At 39.0% G+C, this 21,751-nt stretch overlaps 1 protein-coding gene across 1 annotated transcript in view; it reads left to right on the top strand.

The window, feature by feature from the left end:
• SEC63 (SEC63 homolog, protein translocation regulator) overlaps positions 1-18,467 on the top strand; it is a 110,002-nt gene extending 91,535 nt beyond the window's left edge. The window contains exons 17-21 of the mRNA XM_050951376.1: positions 2,502-2,660; positions 3,658-3,759; positions 12,354-12,452; positions 14,406-14,510; positions 17,351-18,467. Of these exons, the coding sequence (XP_050807333.1) occupies positions 2,502-2,660; positions 3,658-3,759; positions 12,354-12,452; positions 14,406-14,510; positions 17,351-17,494 (609 nt within the window). The 3' untranslated portion in view covers positions 17,495-18,467. The remainder of the gene's footprint in view (positions 1-2,501; positions 2,661-3,657; positions 3,760-12,353; positions 12,453-14,405; positions 14,511-17,350) is intronic.
• The last annotated feature ends 3,284 nt before the right edge of the window (positions 18,468-21,751 follow it).

A 21,751-nucleotide genomic window follows, 5' to 3' on the forward strand; every position in this document is an offset into this window, starting at 1 on the left:
CATCTATGCAGTTATCTTTATCAACAAAACGTTTAATCTTAAAGAATGAAATCAGGTTTGTTTGACAAGACCTGTTTTCCATAAAGCCTTGTTGACCAGCATTAATTATATTTCCATCCTTTAATTCTTTAATAGAATCCCATTTCAGCTTTTCCATTACTTTCCCTGGATTGATGTCAGACTAACTGGCCTATAATTACCTGGGTCATCCTGCTTCCCATCTTCTGATTATTGTCACGCTAGCACTCTTCAAGTCTTCTGACATTTCCCTGGCATTCCAAAATGTATTAAAAATTAACATCAACAAGCCAGAGATCTATACAGCCAACTCCTTTAAGACAATTGGGTGCAAGTTGTCCAGGTCTGCTGATTTTAAAAATATTTATTCTTGGCAAATGTTAAATAACATCCTGTTTAGTTACTATGGGACTGGAATGTACATCATCTCACTTCTTTCCAAATACAGAGCAGAAGTCTTTATTGAATTCTTCCATCTGTCAGCATCATTAACTATTTTACCATGTCTCCCGAGTAATGGGCCATTGTTAGGTTTTCTTTTGTTCCTAATATACTTAAGGAATTTTGTTTTTACTGTCCTTAGCCCTTCATGACTTGGATTTTTTTTTCTTGATGTCATTAGTTTCCTTTATCAGTGTCTACAATTCCGTAACTTTTAATTTATACCAATTGCTATCAACATCCCTTTTTTGCATTTGTTTTATATATTAAATTGCTGCCTTCGCTTACTCATTGTACCAGGATGGACTTTATGCAAAGTCTTTCTTGATTGTAGAATGGTTGCTTTTTGGCCATCTGACCAAAGTCTTCCTAAAGAACTCCCAGTTTTCATTCACCTTTTTCCTCCCAATCAATTCTACTCTTACTTTTCTTCTTCTTTGGAAAATTACCCCTTTTTGAAGCACTATGTTGTGTGTATTTTACTGGTTGGGACTGTTCTCCATGATCTGGTTAGTTCAATATGGGTAAACAATCACTGATCCCAAGGCAACTACCAACTTCCAGTTCAATGACTAGTTCATCTATAATTGCCACAGTGAGGTTCACAATAGTTACCTCATGTTGGGTGCAATAATTTTTGTGTTAAAAAATTATCTGACTTTTAGAAACTCCAATGGTGTTTTGGTACTTACTGCATGAGACCTGTATGTGTTTCCCAAATTGAAGCCCCCACAACAGTGTTTTTATGAACATGTTAGAGAGGTGTGTAAGGAGTAACTCTCTCTCTGCTCTGGTTTGATTTGCTTCTTCCTGGGCTTTGTTAGTGAATTGGGAGCGTATGGATGAAAGGTATTTTTGTTTAACAGTTAAAAAAGATTAGCCCAAATACTATGGGAATGACAAACATGACTGAGACACCAATTCTTAGAGAAATTCAATTAGACCGTGACATTAATGTTGAAGAAGATACAGGGAAGGAGAAGAGATGGTTCTCTTTCAAATGATATATTGCTATGTAAAAGGTGTGTGCTGTCCCTGCTTGCCCCCTTGTGGCCATGTGCTTTGCTGTGGATGCGCCTGATTAGGTTATCAATAAAATTAGCAAGGCTTTTATGTATCAAACAATGTCCCTTTTAGAGGGAATCACTTATTAATGGAAAACGTAATAAATTCAAGTAAGTCCTTTACCTGGGCTTCTTACCTGGATGGTATATTTCATCTGAGTTTCAGTCCTGCCTGAGTCTATTCATCCCACTCTCAGGCACTTAATCTGCAAGGCACTTTCAGTCGTGTTTCCTTTAATGTAGCCAGGGCCCCTGCAGGGCCTTCCTGACTACAGCTCTTCTCCAGGCAGTGCGAAGCTCCTTGCAGGCTGAGCCCCCTACAGTTATGTGGGAAGTTCCTCCCTAAATTCCTTATCATGGGAATTCTCTTGCTCTGTTCCATGGGAGCTCTTCTCCCTTAGGAACATTTGAGTGCTGGTAACCTTTTATCAGGTCCATGTGCTTGTTAGCCAGTTAGATGCCAACCAGCCATTTAAGCAATAAATTATTTACAGGTGGGCTGAGATGGGCTCGTTCTCCTTACGCCCATCATGGGTAGACTGGGCCCTAACTCCCCTTAAAGGGGTTAACCGCCCAATAACGTGAATACAGAACTGGATTTTTAGAGCACTTCACATATTAGTAATGAAAAGTGTATATAATTGGGGACTCACAATAGTGAACTAAAAATTGGTAGTTTCTAAATAGTGGACAAATATCCCTGCTATTAAGTCTTTCAGTATTGCTGTCTCTGACATCACAACTCTTTTAGTACTTTAGGATGTTAATTCCCCCTTTATATCAGCCAGAAATGGTCTTGAAATCTGTTTTACATTTCGTTCAAAGAACCCTATCTGAAACAATGCAGTACCCACATGGCACTGCAGTGTCACATATTAGCTACTAGTCCTCAAGTGAGTCTTAAGAGCCCATGGCCTTCGGACTTGGAGCACTGGAATGCTGCCCATGGGAATAACAGATCATTTTGTTTTTGTTTAGGAAGTTGTAATAAGGGAGGAAGAGGAAGAACTTTCTGATAAAGGAAGTGAGTCTGATGAAGAAGACACTAACAGGGACTCTCAAAGTGAAAGAGATGATGGAAGTGAAAGAGACTCCGACAGAGAACAAGATGAGAAACAAAACAAAGATGATGAAGCTGTAAGTCTCACTTTGTGGTGAAGGGTGATTCTGCCTCTGGAGTTGTGGGGAAAACACATTTGTATCTCTTTAGCAACCACCTCAGGCTGAACAACACAAGGATGAAGTAGTAGCATCGGCTCTCAGGAGAAAATCCTATCAAGCCTTCACCTTCCAGTGTGAGGCTTGCCATGATGCATGTCCCTTAGTGCTGTGTTCCCTTACAGAAAGGAAAGAGAGAAATTTTAAAATTACAGGGCAAGAGAAATGAAAACTTCAACTTTAGCAGAAGAATGTACTAATGTTTTTCAACTTAATTTGACAGTTAATCAACTCTGATGCTATCAGATTTTAGTATAAAACCTCCCCTTAAATTTTAAATCCTTGACACACAGTAACTATTGTGCATTGTACAATGCATTCTACACACACATAGCAGTGGGAGAAGTATATGTATGTATATAAGTTACAATTATCGTGAATATGGGTTGTATTGGCTCCAAGAGGTGGCTGTGCTAGGGTCTCACACAACAAAATAGTAGCCCCTTCTCCAGAGATCTTACAGTCTAAGTATAAGATAAGAGAGAACGGTTGGATGCAACAAACAGCGTCAGCACAAGGTAGTAGTGAGATAATTAAGTGTCTTGAACAATGGTCGTGGCCAACCAACTGCTTAGCCATTGATTAGTATTTTGTAGGCAACATAGAAAAAGTAAGTTCTGAAGAGTGATTTGAAGGAGAATAATGTAGTGGCCTTGCAGATTTTTACAAGGAGCGAGCACATTTTCAGAAGTGTCCATATGGCTAGTCTCATGTATTTTGCTGCCATTTGATTTTTTAAGTATCAGGCTTTAGACTTTGAACCCTGTCTACACTTGCTTGTTTTTTGTACAATATGAAGTTTAGCACAGGCATTTACCATACTGTCTGTGTGCTGTTCTTGATGTGCTGGGATTTCATTTTTAATAGGAGAAGAGATGACTAAAGTAACTCTTTAAATCCTTGTTGTCTTCAACAGGAGTGGCAAGAATTACAGCAAAGTATACAACGAAAGGAGCGGGCTCTTCTGGAAACCAAATCAAAGATAACACATCCTGTTTACAGTCTTTACTTTCCTGAGGTCAGCAATAGTGAACTTGATTAGAGCTGTGACAAATGGGAAGTAATACAACCAAAGTATATAACTTAATAGTTTAGAATTTATATACTGCTTTAAAGTTAAAATTCTAATTTTAAAATTGCTAATTTATACAGAGCAAAATTGCTGATTTTCTTGAGATTTGTCTTTATATAAAAAAAAAAGCTATTTCCAGTATAACTTTTTTTTTAAAACTGAATTTTTCACTGGATTCTCAAACTTCAGTGTGTGAACTGTCAAGTCCTTGTTGAGCAGAAATGATATAAAACTTCCACAATTAACTTTTGTTCTCCTCCAACTGAACTGTTGCATATAAATTGATCACAAAATCATATCTGTCAAAGTCTATTGCAGAAAGCTCTTCTTGGATGGTGACTTATACCCCTTTTCTCATTCACCATTCTCTCTGTGGAGTGGTATAGCAGAGCAGCAGTTCTGCTGTCGTTAAGGTTGATAGTCATCTTTCAAACAGTAAGTGGCTATCCTAAATAGTCTAAAATCCCTATGCTGCTTCAGATTATGTAGAAATTTACTGTGCATTATGGGAGTATAGGCTAGCATTAGTGGTCCAATTTGGGTTTGTCTGAGCAACAGGATCTCTAAGATAAAGCCACTTTAAAGTTAGATGTTTACAACAATCTCCTGGCGATTCTAAAGGGGTTTTGTTCTGTACAGGTGAGGCTGATTGACTGACTGTAATCCTCCCCAAACTGATCTCACCTGCTCAGAATTGACCTCAGTTAGTGTGTGGCCCCCACTGCCTCTTTTGGGAAGCAATGATTCGGAAGCTATTGCAGGTTAACTTTAGACAGGTCAACTGGAGCCATACTGACAAGCCAAAGAGTGAAACATGCATGTGTAGCAAGGCTAGAGCTTGTTGCAAGCTGGAGGGTTTGCAGTCAGCCTTTGTTCACTCTAACTGGGTAGCTCAAGATGAGATGCTGAGCATCTACCTAAGCAACACACATGCACTGTGAGCTTAGGCCTTACCATTGGCAGTTCTGAGAGAATCTGTGTTGTGCGCATTAGTTCTCTGCCTTCATTCTGAAGAGGCTCCTTCTGGAAGTTTTGCCCAAAGACTAAAGTTTCTGGGTTAAGAGCCAATATTTGAAAGTGCTCTAAAATCCGCAGGGAGTCTGATTTAGAAGTATTGTGAAAGCAATTCACATTAAGTAGAGGGAAAACGAAAGATATTAGTAAGAAGTTAAGGTAGTGTAATCATGACTCAATGGGACTGAATGTGATTAGAGGAAGCAAGTCACTGAATCATCTGGTCAAGGAGTTAACTGTACACAGCCCCCCTGATGTGCTCATAACATTTTCAGATTCTCAACTTTTTTGGTGCAGAACTAGGGAATATGGGAGGTTGAGGGAGTGGAGCAGTGACAGAGGTATCAGAGCAGTGCAGGCAACGGAAGTAGGGTTGACGTGGTGCAGTGTCTGCCCCTTTGTCACTTAGGGCTGTGCTCTGGCACAACTACTGAGGGCCCAGCACACCGCTAGGCAAAACCTTATTAGTGTAAGGGATCATCCCAACACTGTTTTTGAAAACCCAGTTTCAGTGAGTAGAATTTGAACAAAGAACTGGGTTTCCAAAAACATAACTTTCTATGATTCCTTAACAAATAAGGGATCATCATCAAAGGAACCATTTGGTCTTAAGGAGCTCAAAAGTGTTGACACAGCAGAACCATAAGATGGGAAATTGGGTATTGTTGGGTTAAAAGCACTCTCCATGCCAGTTACCAAGCTTAGCTGATTTTAAAGCTTTTTAATAAGAAAAATTTAGGACAATTAATTAAGCATAAAGCAGTTAGATGTGGATAGCATAAAGATCAGTTATCCAGTCCCGGGGCGTAGGTAGGCTTTCTGTCATCATTAGATCCATGCTGGTCCAGTTTGTTGTAAGTCCTGTGTTGCTCCACCCCATTTATTAAATGCACACCATTTATACATTGTCTCGTAACATTGCACAGGTTCAAATTATCAAAACTACCTCAGTTATAAACTTTTCATTTAAAATCTATTTTAATACCTTTTTACTTATTCTGCTAAAACTCCAATTGATACCTCATGTCTATTTTTTTAAACATTGTTTCCATGTATTCATTATTTCATACAACAGTTATCTTGTTGTTTATTTGCTTTTTATGGCCTTGGAGTTGCTGGTTAGTTCTGCCCAGTCAGTGTTTATCCTCCCTACTCTGTCTTGCTAGTAAATTACACATTGTATGGTTTGCTTCATCCTGTTATCCACACATATCATATCTGCTGTAGATAAGACACAAAACAACTTTTTCATTTTTTTCCAACCTTTGAAAGCTGTCAAGAAGTCACATACAGAAAGCAGAATAGGTAGGTGACAAATCTGAGGAACTGTCACAGATTGAAGTGTCACTAGAGGAGGTTTTGGAATTAATTGATAAACCCAACATTAACAAGTCACCGGGACCAGATAGCGTTCACCCAAGAGTTCTGAAAGAACTCAAATGTGAAGTTGCGGAACTATTAACTAAGGTTTTTAACCTGTCCTTTAAATCGGCTTCAGTGCCCAACGACTGGAAGTTAGCTAATGTGACGCCAGTATTTAAAAAGGGCTCTAGAGGTGATCCCGGCAATTACAGACCGGTATGTCTAATGTCGGTACCGGGCAAATTAGTCGAAACAATAGTTAAGAATAAAATTGTCAGGCACATAGAAAAACATAAACTATTGAGCAACAGTCAACATGGTTTCTGTAATGGGAAATCGTATCTTACTAATCTATTATAGTTCTTTGAAGGGGTCAACAAACATTTGGACAAGGGGGATCCAGTGGACATAATGTACTTAGATTTCCAGAAAGCCTTTGACAAGGTCCCTCACCAAAGGCTCTTACGTAAATTAAGCTGTCATGGGATAAAAGGGAAGGTCCTTTCATGGATTGAGAACTGGCTAAAAGACAGGGAACAAAGAGTAGGAATTAATGGTAAATTCTCAGAATGGAGAGGGGTAACTAGTGGTGTTCCCCAAGGGTCAGTCCTAGGACCAATCCTATTCAACTTATTCATAAATGGTCTGGAGAAAGTGGTAAACAGTAAGGTGGCAAAGTTTGCAGATGATACTAAACTGCTCAAGATAGTTAAGACCAAAGCAGACTGTGAAGAACTTCAGAAAGTTCTCACAAAACTAAGTGATTGGGCAACAAAATGGCAAATGAAATTTAATGTGGATAAATGTAAAGTAATGCACATTGGAAAAAATAACCCCAACTATACGTACAATATGATGGGGACTAATTTAGCTACAACGAGTCAGGAAAAAGATCTTGGTGTCATCATGGATAGTTCTCTGAAGATGTCCATGCAATGTGCAGAGGCGGTCAAAAAAGCGAACAGGATGTTAGGAATCATTAAAAAGGGGATAGAGAATATGACAGAGAATATCTTATTGCCCTTATATAAATCCATGGTACGCCCACATCTTGAATACTGTGTACAGATGTGGTCTCCTCACCTCAAAAAAGATATTCTAGCACTAGAAAAGGTTCAAAAAAGAGCAGGGGGTTTGGAGAGGGTCCCATACGAGGAAAGATTAAAGAAGCTAGGCCTCTTCAGCTTGGGAAAGAGGAGACTAAGGGGGGGATATGATAGAGGTATATAAAAACATGAGTGATGTAGAGAAAGTGGATGAGGAAAAGTTATTTATTTATTCCCATAATACAAGAATTAGGGGTCACCAAATGAAATTAATAGGTAGCAGGTTTAAAACAAATAAAAGGAAGTTCTTCTTCACACAGCGCACAGTCGACTTGTGGAACTCCTTACCTGAGGAGGTTGTGAAGACTGGGACTATAACAATATTTAAAAGGGAACTGGATAAATTCATTGTGGCTAAGTCCATAAATGGCTATTAGCCAAGAAGGGTAAAGAATGGTGTCCCTAGCCTCTGTTCATCAGAGGATGGAGATGGATGGCAGGAGAGAGATCACTTGATCTTTGCCTGTTAGCTTCACTTCCTCTGGGGCACCTGACATTGGCCACTATCGGTAGATAGATACTGGGCTAGATGGACCTTTGGTCTGACCCGGTACGACCGTTCTTATGTTCTTAATAATTCCATTTTACACTTTCTTATAACACAATTAAATATACATATACTTCTCTAATGTTGTTTAATATCCATTTGTCTAATACAGTTCATTATACTTTTCTTTATAGCACCTTCTCCTCCTGTGACATACATGGAGGGGAAAGAAATGGAGCTATCTGCACCCTCTTCCACTCGCACCATACTCTCCTACAGTTATACCCCACTTGTCCTGCATCACCCAACAATTCCCGTTCCACCAGTGGCTCCCCTTCCCTGTACTGCTTTCTGTTCAGTGGAAGGAACTCAGAACTCCCCTTGATCCTCTTGCTGCCCCCATCAGTGGGGAAGGAACTTCAGGGTCACCTTTCCCCCTCAATGCTTATGCTTCTAAGGGGGAAATGGAGGTCAGAGCACTGCAGGATAGTGTGGGGAGGAAAGGAACATGGTCAGAGTTGTACAGTATAGGATGTAGGGGGGCTTCAGTTCTGCATCCTACAGGTATGCGTCCGAACCATTACTGTCCCCTCTTACACCCCCACTGACTCCATGACAGTGGCTGCACTGTTTCTTTATCTTCTGCCCAGTTCCTCAACCTTTGGGGCCCCTGTTGATGCCTGCTCCTCCATTGCTGGGAAGGGAGGACTGGGCTGTCTGGGTTGGCAGAGAGATGAGATGATTCATGGGCATTGAAGTCACTAACATGCAGACAATGTCTTTTGTGTCCTATATAATCATTTCCAAGGAGCCAGTGGTAGTGGAATGAGGAGAACTGAGCTTTAAAACATAGGGGTACTGAGAAGTTATTTTTAATAAAAATAGGAAATTAACTGCCCAAAAAGTTTAATTCAGACTTAAGGTTGTGCAGTGATGTCAAGTGCTGTTTCAGAACATCAAGTTACCTACGCTCAAATCTCTGAAAACCAGCAAATGAAGAGTAACGATACACACTATCTCCATAACACAACATTAACTCTGCTCTCTTCCGGTGATGCCCCGACACATCAATAGCACATACTAGTACCCTACTCTTACAATTGCTACAAATACTGCGGATATAGACTGCACTGGGTACTGAGCACAAAACAAAACTTGTGTTAGAGCAAGGCTTAGTGAACAGGAGCTATCTAAACTCAAACCCTGAGCCTGCACAAATCACTCCAAAGTTGCTAAATGTTACCACCCCTTCACCATTGCCAGGAGTATTCCGTCCGAGACATTGCTTTCACTTACCCCACTCACTGTTCACAGATTGCAGTCATGTGTGCCATTGGACTGCTGAAATCCCCATGATGAGAAGACCCCGGTGCACTGCTACTGGCTCACCTACACAACAGAACATTGGCATACATGATCCCTTGAGGTACACATACACCTCTCCTCATATCACAGTTACAAGTCTTCCAACTCCAACTAATCCATCCACTATTCAGTGCAGCTGCATCTAACACAGTGAATGTAGCTGGAGTGTGTGCAGATAAATGCTGCAAATCAAATCTGAAGTTTCATGCAAACAATGACACCTCGTAGTCCTTCATGTGCTACTTATGGCACTACCTTTACTGAACAATTCCCAGTTGTTATTGCCAGCTCAAGGGAAAGAGTTAAGGTTACTTTGTGTGGGTGGCATATATTTTAACTCTGTATTTCCTGGTTTTCAGAGGTTTGAGCGTGACTGAACGCAACATTCTAAAAGCTCATGAGTTAGCACTGAGCAAACTTAACTCTACTTTTACAAACTTCTTGGGCAGCTAATTAATTTTGTTTGCCAGGCCTGTATCTTCACTTTATACATATTCCTAAATAAATAAATCTCTTCTGTTCCCTCAATCATAGATCCAAAAACTGCACAGATTGTGGCTTTGACATTTTTAGCTAGAATTATGCCCCAGTATTCCAGCTCCATTAACATACTGGTTCCCTGGCATGCCTGCACTTGTACCCATCTGTTAAAAGGCATTTTGCCCACTGCACAGTAGCCTGCCAGGTTCAAGTAGACATACACTGTCGAGTCTAACCAATAATCAGTTTGGAAAGAATAGGAAAGTGACACCTCTCCTGCAAGATTATCCCTGTGTGACAATACCAAATTAGGATTGCATGTTTAATTACAAGGAGTTGTATCTGTCGACCCCTGTGAAAGTTATAGCAATGAATGTCTCCTGGTTTTTTACCTGTTACCATTGTCTAAAATTGTTTTTAACACCAACTTTGTGGCATAATCCATGCCCTAACAACTATATCTATTGCTCAACTGTATGTTAGAATGTAAGGGTAAGAGGTACAACATGTAAAAGGTCAGGATGGTAATTGGCCACCTCCATAAATATTTGAACACAGTATTACAATGCAATACCTAAAATATTCATTGGAGTAGGGATTGGAATCCAACTCTTGCTGCTCACATGTGAGTGCCCTAAGCCTACAGAGTCATTCTTGCTCTTTCTGGACTATTGTATATAAAGTATTTCCTACAAGATAGAACAGCTTCAACAGGAGTTACTGAGAGTGAGCCACCCCTAGAGTACCCCATAACTCAGTGGTTAGAGTACTCTCCTGGGAGGTGGGATACCCAAATTCAAGTCCTTGTTCCGCATCAAATAGAGTGAGTATTTGAACCTGGGAGTTCTGCATCCCAGAAGAGCTCTCTAACCATTGGGCTATTGGTCATAAGGGGGGACCTCTCCCTTCTCCTGTGTTTTGTGAATGGTGCTGAAGTCCCTTGTCAATCTAGCCTGAAAAATCAAAACATTTCATTTTATTTCCTGACTTTTCAGCTAATCAAAATTGACATACATTCTCAAAATATTTTGGTTGACCCAAACCTGCATTGGTCAATGAATAATTCTGGATGAAAATTTTTGCTCGTCTCTACTGTGTTTATCATAATTCATAGTGCATACTTGGCTCGCACTTTAGTTATCCATTGCTGCATAGCTGCCACTGACTCTCATATACTTAAGTGCAAATTTCTTCTGCATAGGATCCTTCTTCCCTGTTGAAAATTATTTAAAAATAGTAATCTGATCTTGAATTTTAATTATTAAAATAAAAAATCAATCTGTCCTCAATATCCGCATGTGACAACATGCACATAGGAAACGTAATAAAAATTTAGTATTTTTTTTAAACTTATATCAACAATCTAAACCTTTAAAAATCAGTTTATGGATAAGTTCCTGCATGTCCTGTCTTCAGTGAGTGGCCCACAAAACACACAAAGCCGTGCTACTACCGAGTGGAGATGCAGATGCTTTCCCACTGATTGATATGCTGTAAAAATGGAAAATTAATATGTCAAGTTAATTTCACATTCCCCTCACCTTGAGCTGATCAATGCAAAATAGATTTTGTTCTAATCAGCCTTAGTGTTCAGTAATGCGATAGGAATCCAGGATTTCTGTTGGTAGTATTAAAAAATAGATTCTGCTATTTGTCCCGTGTGTGTTTTAGTGGGATTTCTGTGATTTACTAGTCTTAAATTACTCACTTTAAAAAGTAAAAGATAACTTGTAATCGACTATAATTTTGTAACTTAAATTTCAATTTACTTGATTACTTTGCAATCCTGTAGGCTTCTGAAATATCTGCAAGCAAAAAACGTAGGTAAAATACTAGTTGAGGTTGAAAGTATTTCAGCGAAGTCCAGACATCATTTCACATTCTACACATCAATAATAAAAAATGTCTCCCACCTATGGAGGTAGTCCAGTGTTGCTAGAGGTTCCAAGCCTAAGCCCCGCCTTTCAACGTGGACCACCAGCAAAGTTCCTTCAAAGCTGTAGAAACACTCCAGCAACCATTCATTAGCACTGAAACAACTTTCATATAAAGTATGTATTAAGCATAAGGCAACAATATGTCTAAGTCTTCCTCTAGAGAGAGATTTCAATTTGTTGCATATTGTATTGCAACTGTTTACCAGACCACCAAACTGAGATGAATGAGGAAAAAAATTGCGTACAGAAACTGGCATTCTGGTTTCTCCCAACCATTTTGTTTTATAACCAGAAAAGACTATATGCCTTCCCCTCTGTTTTCTCTAGTATAGTGCCTCTTGAGTGGGCTGTGTATGCTCTGTGTTTACACTACAGCGGCATAGCTATGGCGCTGCAGCTGTGCCTCTGTAACACCAAAGAGTAGACTCTTTCTGCATCAATGGAAGGGGTTTTTCCATCAATGTAGTTAATCCACCTCTCCAAGTGCCGGTGGCTAGGTTGCCAGAAGAATTCTTATCTACCCTAGAGGTTAAGTCAACCTAACTGTGGCACTCAGGGTGTGAAATTTTTAATAGCTCTGAGCGATGTAACTAGGTCAATGTAATTTTTAAGTGTAGACCAGGCATCAGTAACCTCTTCCTCTCCAATGTGCATTATGTACTGTAAGTTTTTAACTCTTATAAGGGTAGTTTATTCTTATATTTATGTCTGCACTGTAATAAATTATTATGGTATACCAGGCCTTACAAAATGTTACCTCTACTTACTTTCATATTATTTTTTTAACAGGAAAAACAAGAATGGTGGTGGCTGTATATTGCAGATCGGAAGGATCTGACATTAGTATCTATGCCATATCATGTGTGTACACTAAAAGATAGAGAAGAGGTAACGTATTTATGGATTTGAATATCAAACACTTAATTTTAAATATTTATAAAATACTTTGAAGTGATTTACATGAAATATTAATATAATTGCATAGCATATTCTGAACTGTAATGCTGTGTTTCCATAATCTTTTTTTCTTATGTAGAGATAGACTAGATACAGTTTGTCTTCATCTGACTGATAAAAGTAGGCCAGGATCTTACATTACTGTAAAACTTCGTGGAGAGGAATAACTTTTGAGCAGTTTCGTTCTGGCTTCTTCTCTTTCCAAAACTGAGGTTGAAAAAGGAGAGTTTGACTAGTAGGACCTGTGATTGATTCTGGCATGAAAAGTTGATGGCCAGCAGGATTCATGTGCATAGACAGCTTTTGAATAAAACTGTTTAACCGTAGGACAGCTAACATTGATGACTTCTCTGTAAAACAGATATTTAGTGAATTAGTAAGCAGTTGGTGTTGAATGTTGATATTCCACAGTGTTATATTATTGATGTTATACTTCTGTAGAAAAATTAAAAGTTGGAACATTCTTCTTGGAAGGCTATAGTGTTATAAAATAACTGTTACATGAAAAGAATCAGTGTAAGACAAATTACTTAATTTCATCTGAGTGGTTTTTGATCTCACACAGCATGTGGGGATGTTTACTGTGTTAGGGCTGACCTGATTTCTAAGGTCAGAAAAGGATATGTGAATGTTCTGTTACTTTGTTATACTACATGGGTTAAACTAGCAATGATTTAAGTCATTATAAAGTATTTCTGAAAATGATGTCTTTTGCTTTTTTTTATTGCTTACATCAGTTCATCCTACAGATTTCACAGAACTTTGTTCTTTCAACTAGATTTTATTTATTATTGGAAATAAAACTTAGATGAGATTTTTCAAGTTTGTTTGCCCATACTACCAAAGGCAAAGCTATAGGGCCAGCTTTACGCCGATTCCCCCGAATCAGGACTCATGCCTAAAGGGTCCCACTCCAGGGGTCTTCAGCGGCATTTCGGCAGTGGAGGGGTCCTCTCTGGGGTTCTTAAGCGGCATTTTGGCGGCGGAGGGTCCTCAGTGCCACGGAAGACCCGGAGCAGACCCCCCGCCACCGAAGTGATGCCGAAGCCCCGGATCGCCGCCGAGTATTCCAATTGGGTCCCGCAGGTCATAAAGCCAACCCTGCAAAGCTAAGTAGTAAGTGCAAAAATCATCCAAGTTAAGCAATTATATGCAGTTCAGCTCCCCCTGTGTTCACTCTTAGCACTTCACCTTTTTTGTTTTTCTGGGACATCTGAGCAAATTCCCACTGCCACAGAAATATCTACTTGTCGTTACAATTATTGATAGTTGCTTTTTAGTTGTTAAAAGTAGAATTGTAAAATTTCTTTCATCACTTCGAATTGTATTAATTCCTCCCTTTTAACATCCTATTGAATGTTTAATCCTTTCACTCTGCATACAAGAAATAAGTTCTGCATTTTTACTTAACTATATTGCTAATTAAACTGCAATATGATATAGCAAGTGATAAGGTACATGAAATACTTTCCACAGACTAACTATTAATTTCTAATTTTACTATCCTTTTTTATCTTCAGAAGTACAAAATAACTTTTTTTTCTAAAACATTTTAAAAAAAAATGTAGGGTCATTTTTCCAGGACAACAAATAGTAAAAATGTGATATAGTGATAAAATTAATCCTTTGCTTCAGCTATTATGCTTAGATATCCCCTCTCTTGGTACCCATTTGTGGCTATTAGCATGCATCTCTTGACTGTATTTTACTATGCTGTGGCTTGTGGACAAAGTAGCACCCTTAAGTAACTTAACTGAAAATCACTATTATTTTGTGATATGTACTACATGTTAAAGTACAGAAGCCAATTATAAGTTGTTCACACACATCCTTTGAAGGTCTGCTCAGAATAAAAAAACATTTGAAATTAATTATGTTTTCTAGGTAGAACTGAAGTTTCCTGCACCAGGCAAACCTGGAAACTACCAGTACATGGTTTATTTAAGATCGGATTCGTTTATGGGTTTGGACCAGGTTAAACCATTGAAGGTGATATTTTAACACTAGTAGATTTCTTGCTGTAAATCACCTAGTACCGATGTTAATGTGCACATAGCTAGGCAGAAGTGAGGCCGCATGAAAACACGGTCTTTCAGGTTTAGAGTCAACAGTTCTAAGGATTAAGATTTCAAATCTGAACAATCCTTTAGTGTAAATTACTTGCCTGATATAGGAATGCTAATATAGACTCTCTTTGACATTTAAAACAACATTATGAATCACAACCAGTTTTTTCAGGAAATACCGGGCATGTGGTCACAAACAGCAATTTCATTTTATGAAAAAGAACGAGGAGTCCTTGTGGCATCTTAGAGACTAACAAATTTATTTGGGCATAAACTTTTGTGGGCTAAAATCCACTTCATCAGATGCATGCAGTGGAAACTACAGTAGGAAGACAGACAGACACACACACAACATGAAAAAATGGGTGTTGCCATACCAACTCTAATGAGACTAATCAGTTAAGGTGGGCTGTTATCAGCAGGAGGAAAAAAAACTTTTGTAGTGATAATCAGGATGGCCCATTTCCAACAGTTGACAAGAAGGTGTGAGTAACAGTAGGGGGAAAATTAGCCTGGGGAAATGGTTTTTACTTTGTGTAATGACCTATCCACTCCCAGTTTTTATTCAAGCCTAATTTAATGGTGCCCAATTTGCAAATTAATTCCAATTTCTGCAATTTCTCGTTGGAGTCTATTTTTGAAGTTTTTTTTGTTGGAGAATTGCAACTTTTTCGAGTGACCAGGGAGGTTGAAGTGTTCTCCGACTGGTTTTTTTAATGTTATAATTGTTGACGTCTGATTTGTGTCCATTTATTCTTTTCCGTAGAGACTGTCCGGTTTGGCCAATATACATGGCAGAGGAGCATTGTTAGCACATGATGGCATATATCATGTAGATGTGCAGGTGAATGAGCCTCTGATAGTGTGGCTGATGTGACACCTATGATGGTGTCCCTCGAATAGATACATGGACTGAGTTGGCAACAGGCTTTGTTGCAAGAATAGGTTCCTGCGTTAGTGGTTTTTGTTGTGTGGTTGCTGGTGAGCATTTTCTTCAGGTTGGGGGGCTATCTGTAAGCGAGGACTGGCCTGTCTCCCGAGATCTGTGAGTGTGAGGGATCATCCTTCAGGATGGGTTGTAGATCCTTGATGATGCGCTGGAGAGGTTTTAGCTGGGGGCTGAAGGTGACAGCTAGTGGCGTTCTGTTACTTTCATTGTTGGGCCTGTCCTGTACTTGGTGACTTCTGGGTATTCTTCTGGCTGTGTCAATCTGTTTCTTCACTTCAGCTGGTGGGTATTGTAGTTTTAAGAATGCTTGATAGAGATTTTGTAGGTGTTTGTCTCTGTCTGAGGGATTGGAGCAAATGCAGTTGTATATTAGAGCTTGGCTGTAGACAATCAATCATGTGATGTTGTCTGGATGAAAGCTGGAGGCATGTAGATAAGTATAGTAGTCAGTAGCTTTCCAGTATAGGGTAGTGTTTATGTGACCATCACTTATGAGCACTGTAATGTCCAGGAAGTGGATTTCTTGTGTGGATTGATCCAGGCTAAGGTTGATGGTGGGATGGAAATTGTTGAAATCATAGTGGAGTTCCTCAAGGGCTTCTTTTCCATGGGTCCAGATGATGATGTCATCAATGTAGCGCAAGTAGAGTAGGGGCGTAAGGGGACGAGAGCTGAGGAATCGTTGTTCTAAGTCAGCCATAAAAATGTTGGCATACTGTGTGGCCATGCAGGTACCCACAGCAGTGCCGCTGACTTGAAGGTATACATTGTCCCCAAATGTGAAATAGTTGTGGGTGAGGACAAATTCACAAAGTTCAGCTGCCAGGTTTGCCGTGACGTTTTCGGGGATATTGTTCCTGATGGCTTGTAGCCCATCTTTGTGTGGAATGTTGATGTAGAGCAGTGGTTCTCAAACTTTTGTACTGGTGACCCATTTCACATCACAAGCCTCTGAGTGCGACCTCCCCCCCAATAAATTAAAAACACTTTTTTATATATTTAACACCATTATAAATACTGGAGGCAAAGCAGGGTTTGGGATGGAGGCTGACAGCTTGGAACCCCCCAGGTAATAACCTCACGACCCCCTGAGGGGTCACGACCCCCAGTTTAAGAACCCTTGATGTAGAGGATTTCTACATCCATAGTGGCCAGGATGATGTTTTCTGGAAGATCATCGTTCCCCTGCTGTTACTCACACCTTCTTATCAACTGTTTGTAATGGTCCATCCTGATTATCACTACAAAAGTTTTTTTTCTCCTGCTACTAACAGCCCACCTTAATTGATTAGTCTCATTAGAGTTGGTATGGCAACACCCATTTTTTTCATGTTCTCTGTGTGAATATATATTTATTTTCCACTGCATGTATCTGATGAAGTGAGTTTTAGCCCACGAAAGCTTATGCCCAAATAAATTTGTTAGTTTCTAAGGTGCCACAAATACTCCTCGTTCTTTTTGCTGATAGACTAACACAGCTACCACTCTGAAACCTGTTCATTTTATTAGTCACCCAGTCTCAGATAAGTTTGTATATGTATTTAAATATACATATTTTGTCATTGGAGATTTTGTCATTGGAGATTTCCCCCAGAATTCAGATAGTAAAGAATATTCTTTTTCAGAATGTAGACAAACAAAATGAATGAGAAATTCTAACACACTGCACTCCCCAAAACCAACTTGTTTATAATTTTATGTGATATAAGAAGCAGGTGATCATTTTTCATGCTTTTCTGATTGGTATTTGTTGTGTCTCATTCAATCACCTTTTTTCTTCTTTCTCTGTCTCTCTGCCCAACCACTCTGTGCAGCTGGAAGTTCATGAAGCTAAACCAGTGCCAGAAAATCATCCACAATGGGATACAGCAATAGAGGGTGATGAAGATCAGGAAGACAGCGAGGGCTTTGAAGATAGCTTTGAGGAAGAAGAGGAGGAGGAAGGGGATGATGATTAAACAGTACTATTAATTAACTACAACATTTGCATACACTGCAAACTTTTGGTCTAACTGTGGAACTGTACAATAAACAAGAAACACAGTGCAAAAGCATTGAGAAGCCTGAGTTTAGTTTCTCTTTACCAAACGTGAGTGCATTATGTAACTGCTCAGTGAAGGTCAAACAAATGTTATGATTGGTACAACGTGGAAGATGCTTATGGCTTGCTACAGCCATTAAATGCAGGATGGTGCATTTATTTCAATTAAAAATAAAATCTTTTTTATTATAAATGTCCAAAAGCGTGGGCTATGTATTGTCTGATCAATTTAGGGTCCAATAAAATAAAAGGTACTATTAGCTAGGAGCAATCTTTAAATCAATTTTTCTGCATTAGGAATTTATCTTGCAAAATGTTTAGATATGATTTACATTTCAAGTCTCCGTTGATTGAAACTACATCTGCTCAAGTTTCAATCTTTGTAAATTCTGTGATACTTATTTGATATTTTGCAGTGATACAGCTCAAATCATAGCTTTAAATCTTCTGTTTTTCTTATCTTGGTCATCACAATTTGGCATCATATCTCTGGGAACATTCCATGTAGTCCTGGGGGCTCCCTTTTAGGACTCTACTGCCTTTTCTTCATTGCCCAGAATTATCATGCAGATTATGAACACTTCTCAACAAGGTCATAAGATGTTATTAATGGCTTAAAACATTTTTAAGCCTGTACTTCAGCAGATCAGTGCAGGATCTGATTCTTTTGATAAACTATGTCTAAAAATGAGTGTGGAACCATACGTTACACAAAGTTGGTAGCTTATATGTAATACCTTTTGTAAAAGGTTCACTCTGAAAGTTGAAATACATTCTTAATTCTTATCTACCTGACACTGTCAGAAAACTTTTAAGGAAAAACTAGTGTGCAGAGGAGGCATGTTTTGTATCAGTTTTGAATTCCTAACAATAAACTGGACAAAATTTGATGACTCTTTGCATTTGTAATAGTGTGCATCCCTTTCTTTTTTTTTTTAATCCCTGCCACAGTGTTGAATGGAGTCAGTAACATGGAACACACACTTTATTTTCCAAGCAAATATTTACGTAAGGGGTTGGGCACCCTATGTGGCTGCTAATGTAGCGGGTATTTCGGCACAGCTCAAGCAAAGTGCTTATAGTTTTCCCACCCCAATATAACTAGTAAAGGTACTCTGTATAAATATGATTACAAATGTCAATCATGTAAAAACGGGTATTTCCATTACTAAGTGCTGAAGAACTACAAGACTGCAGTACCATAATACATATTGTGACAAATATAAGGTTGTCTTACAGGGAAATTTCCACCCTATGGAAGCCACCCAAAGGCCAAATAGCTGCTCGCTAATTTGTAATCTTGTTTATTAAAAAGCGTTGTTATTTTAAATGCAAATTTACATTGATATAGTCTTAGTAAAATTTAAAGACATCCTAAATGTGAATATATTATCTCTTCTGGAGTATAGCACTTCATTAAGAAAGACAGTGATTTGCTTATGTCACAGCAGCAGTGTGATAGCTGCTTAGCAGATAAGTATGAAGATTGGACTCCTGCGTGAAAGCCTGTTTCAGTTTAAATGGCTTGTCACCTTTTAACACCAGTGGTGAGCATTCCTGTGTACTTTGCAGTTTGTATGGGTTGGGATTAATTTTATTGTCTACTACATTATGCAGATAGGTGATGCAATAATTCTTTCCCAGAGAGTTCCAGTAATTTGAACTGTGAAACAGACATTCCACTGTTGAAAGAAATGAGCGAAGAGGAATCAGACCTGCTATATCAAATAAGCAAAATAAAAATGTTAAACTTAATTTAATTATGTTAACTTCACCTGGCAAAACAATTTACTGTAACTTTTCATTGTGCTTAAAATGCAGGAGGTGGTTTAGAGAATCTGGGATAGGTGATGTATTCCTTTATGCTAATATTTAGGCACTTAATTTCCTGACATTGGGAACTACGAGGTGCTTAGCACTTCACTTCCCTACTTTTAAAAATCTTGAGTTTAATACCTTCCAAGGCCTAACACACAGAGAAGAAAAGATTGCATTAAGAGAAAATAAATCATTAAACTCTGATCCAACCACCAAGCATATTTACTTAGAGTTGATAATATGGAAGCATTGGAAGTACTTGGAAAGTTAAAACCTACAAACTAGGTTGAATTTTGTATTTATAAAAGAAAAGTCAAATGCCTTAAACTTCCTTTGAGTAAAATATTGGTCTAAGTGTATCTACATTGAATGAACATAAGTTGATAACTAATGCCGAGAAAACAAGCAATGGTCAAAATGATCACTTAGACTCTTAGATTCATAGACTCTAGGACTGCAAGGGACCTCGAGAGGTCATCGAGTCCAGTCCCCTGCCCTCATGGCAGGATGAAATACTGTCTAGACCATCCCTGATAGACATTTATCTAACCTACTCTTAAATATCTCCAGAGATGGAGATTCCACAATCTCCCTAGGCAATTTATTTCAGTGCTTAACTACCCTGACAGTTGGGAACCTTTTCCTAATGTCCAACCTAAATCTCCCTTGCTGCAGTTTAAGCCCATTGCTTCTTGTTCTATCATTAGAGGCTAAGGTGAACAAGTTTTCTCCCTCCTCCTGATGACACCCTTTTAGATACCTGAAAACTGCTATCATGTCCCCTCTCAGTCTTCTCTTTTCCAAACTAAATAAACCCAATTCTTTCAGCCTTCCTTCATAGGTCATGTTCTCAAGACCTTTAATCATTCTTGTTGCTCTTCTCTGGACCCTCTCCAATTTCTCCACATCTTTCTTGAAATGCGGTGCCCAGAACTGGACACAATACTCCAGTTGAGGCCTAACCAGCGCAGAGTAGAGCAGAAGAATGACTTCTCGTGTTTTGTTTACAACACACCTGTTAATGCATCCCAGAATCACGTTTGCTTTTTTTGGAACAGTATCACACTGTTGACTCATATTTAGCTTGTGGTCCACTATGACCCCTAGATCTCTTTCTGCCATACTCCTTCCTAGACAGTCTCTTCCCATTCTGTATGTGTGAAACTGATTGTTCCTTCCTAAGAGGAGCACTTTGCATTTATCTTTATTGAACTTCATCCGGTTTACCTCAGATCATTTCTCCAATTTGTCCAGATCATTTTGAATTTTGACCCTGTCCTCCAAAGCAGTTGCAATCCCTCCCAGTTTGGTATCGTCTGCACACTTAATAAGCGTACTTTCTATGCCAACGTCTAAGTCGTTGATGAAGATATTGAACAGAGCCGGTCCCAAACAGACCCCTGCGGAACCCCACTTGTTATACCTTTCCAACAGGATTGGGAGCCATTAATAACTACTCTCTGAGTACAGTTATCCAGCCAGTTATGCACCCACCTTATAGTCATAGAATATCAGAGTTGGAAAGGACCTCAGGAGGTCATCTAGTCTTATAGTAGCCCCATCTAAATTGTATTTGCCTAGTTTATCGATAAGGATATCATGCGAGACCGTATCAAATGCCTTACTAAAGTCTAGGTATACCACATCCACCGCTTCTCCCTTATCCACAAGGCTTGTTATCCTATCAAAGAAAGCTATCAGATTGGTTTGACACAATTTGTTCTTTACAAATCCATGCTGGCTATTCCCTATCACCTTACCACCTTCCAAGTGTTTGCAGATGATTTCTTTAAGTACTTGCTCCATTATCTTCCCTGGCACAGAAGTTAAACTAACTGATCTGTAGTTTCCTGGGTTGTTTTTATTTCCTTTTTTATAGATGGGCACTATATTTGCCCTTTTCCAGTCTTCTGGAATCTCTCCCGTCTCCCATGACTTTCCAAAGATAATGGCTAGAGGCTCAGATACCTCCTCTATTAACTCCTTGAGTATTCTAGGATGCATTTCATCAGGCCCTGGTGACTTGCAGGCATCTAACTTTTCTAAGTGATTCTTAGCTTGCTCTTTTTTTATTTTATCTTCTAAACCTACCCCCTTCCCATAAGCATTCACTATACTAGACATTCCTTCAGACTTCTCAGTGAAGACAGAAACAAAGAAGTCATTCAGCATCTCTGCCATTTCCAAGTTTCCTGTTACTGTTTCTCCCTCCTCACTGAGCAGTGGGCCTACCCTGTCCTTGGTCTTCCTCTTGCTTCTAATGTATTGATAAAAAGTCTTCTTGTTTCCCTTTATTCCTATAGCTAGTTTGAGCTCATTTTGTGCCTTTGCCTTTCTAATCTTTGCCCTAATCACA

Source organism: Gopherus flavomarginatus, chromosome 4 (genome assembly GCF_025201925.1).
Source record: "Gopherus flavomarginatus isolate rGopFla2 chromosome 4, rGopFla2.mat.asm, whole genome shotgun sequence".
In the NCBI taxonomy this organism is placed as follows: Eukaryota; Metazoa; Chordata; order Testudines; family Testudinidae; genus Gopherus; species Gopherus flavomarginatus.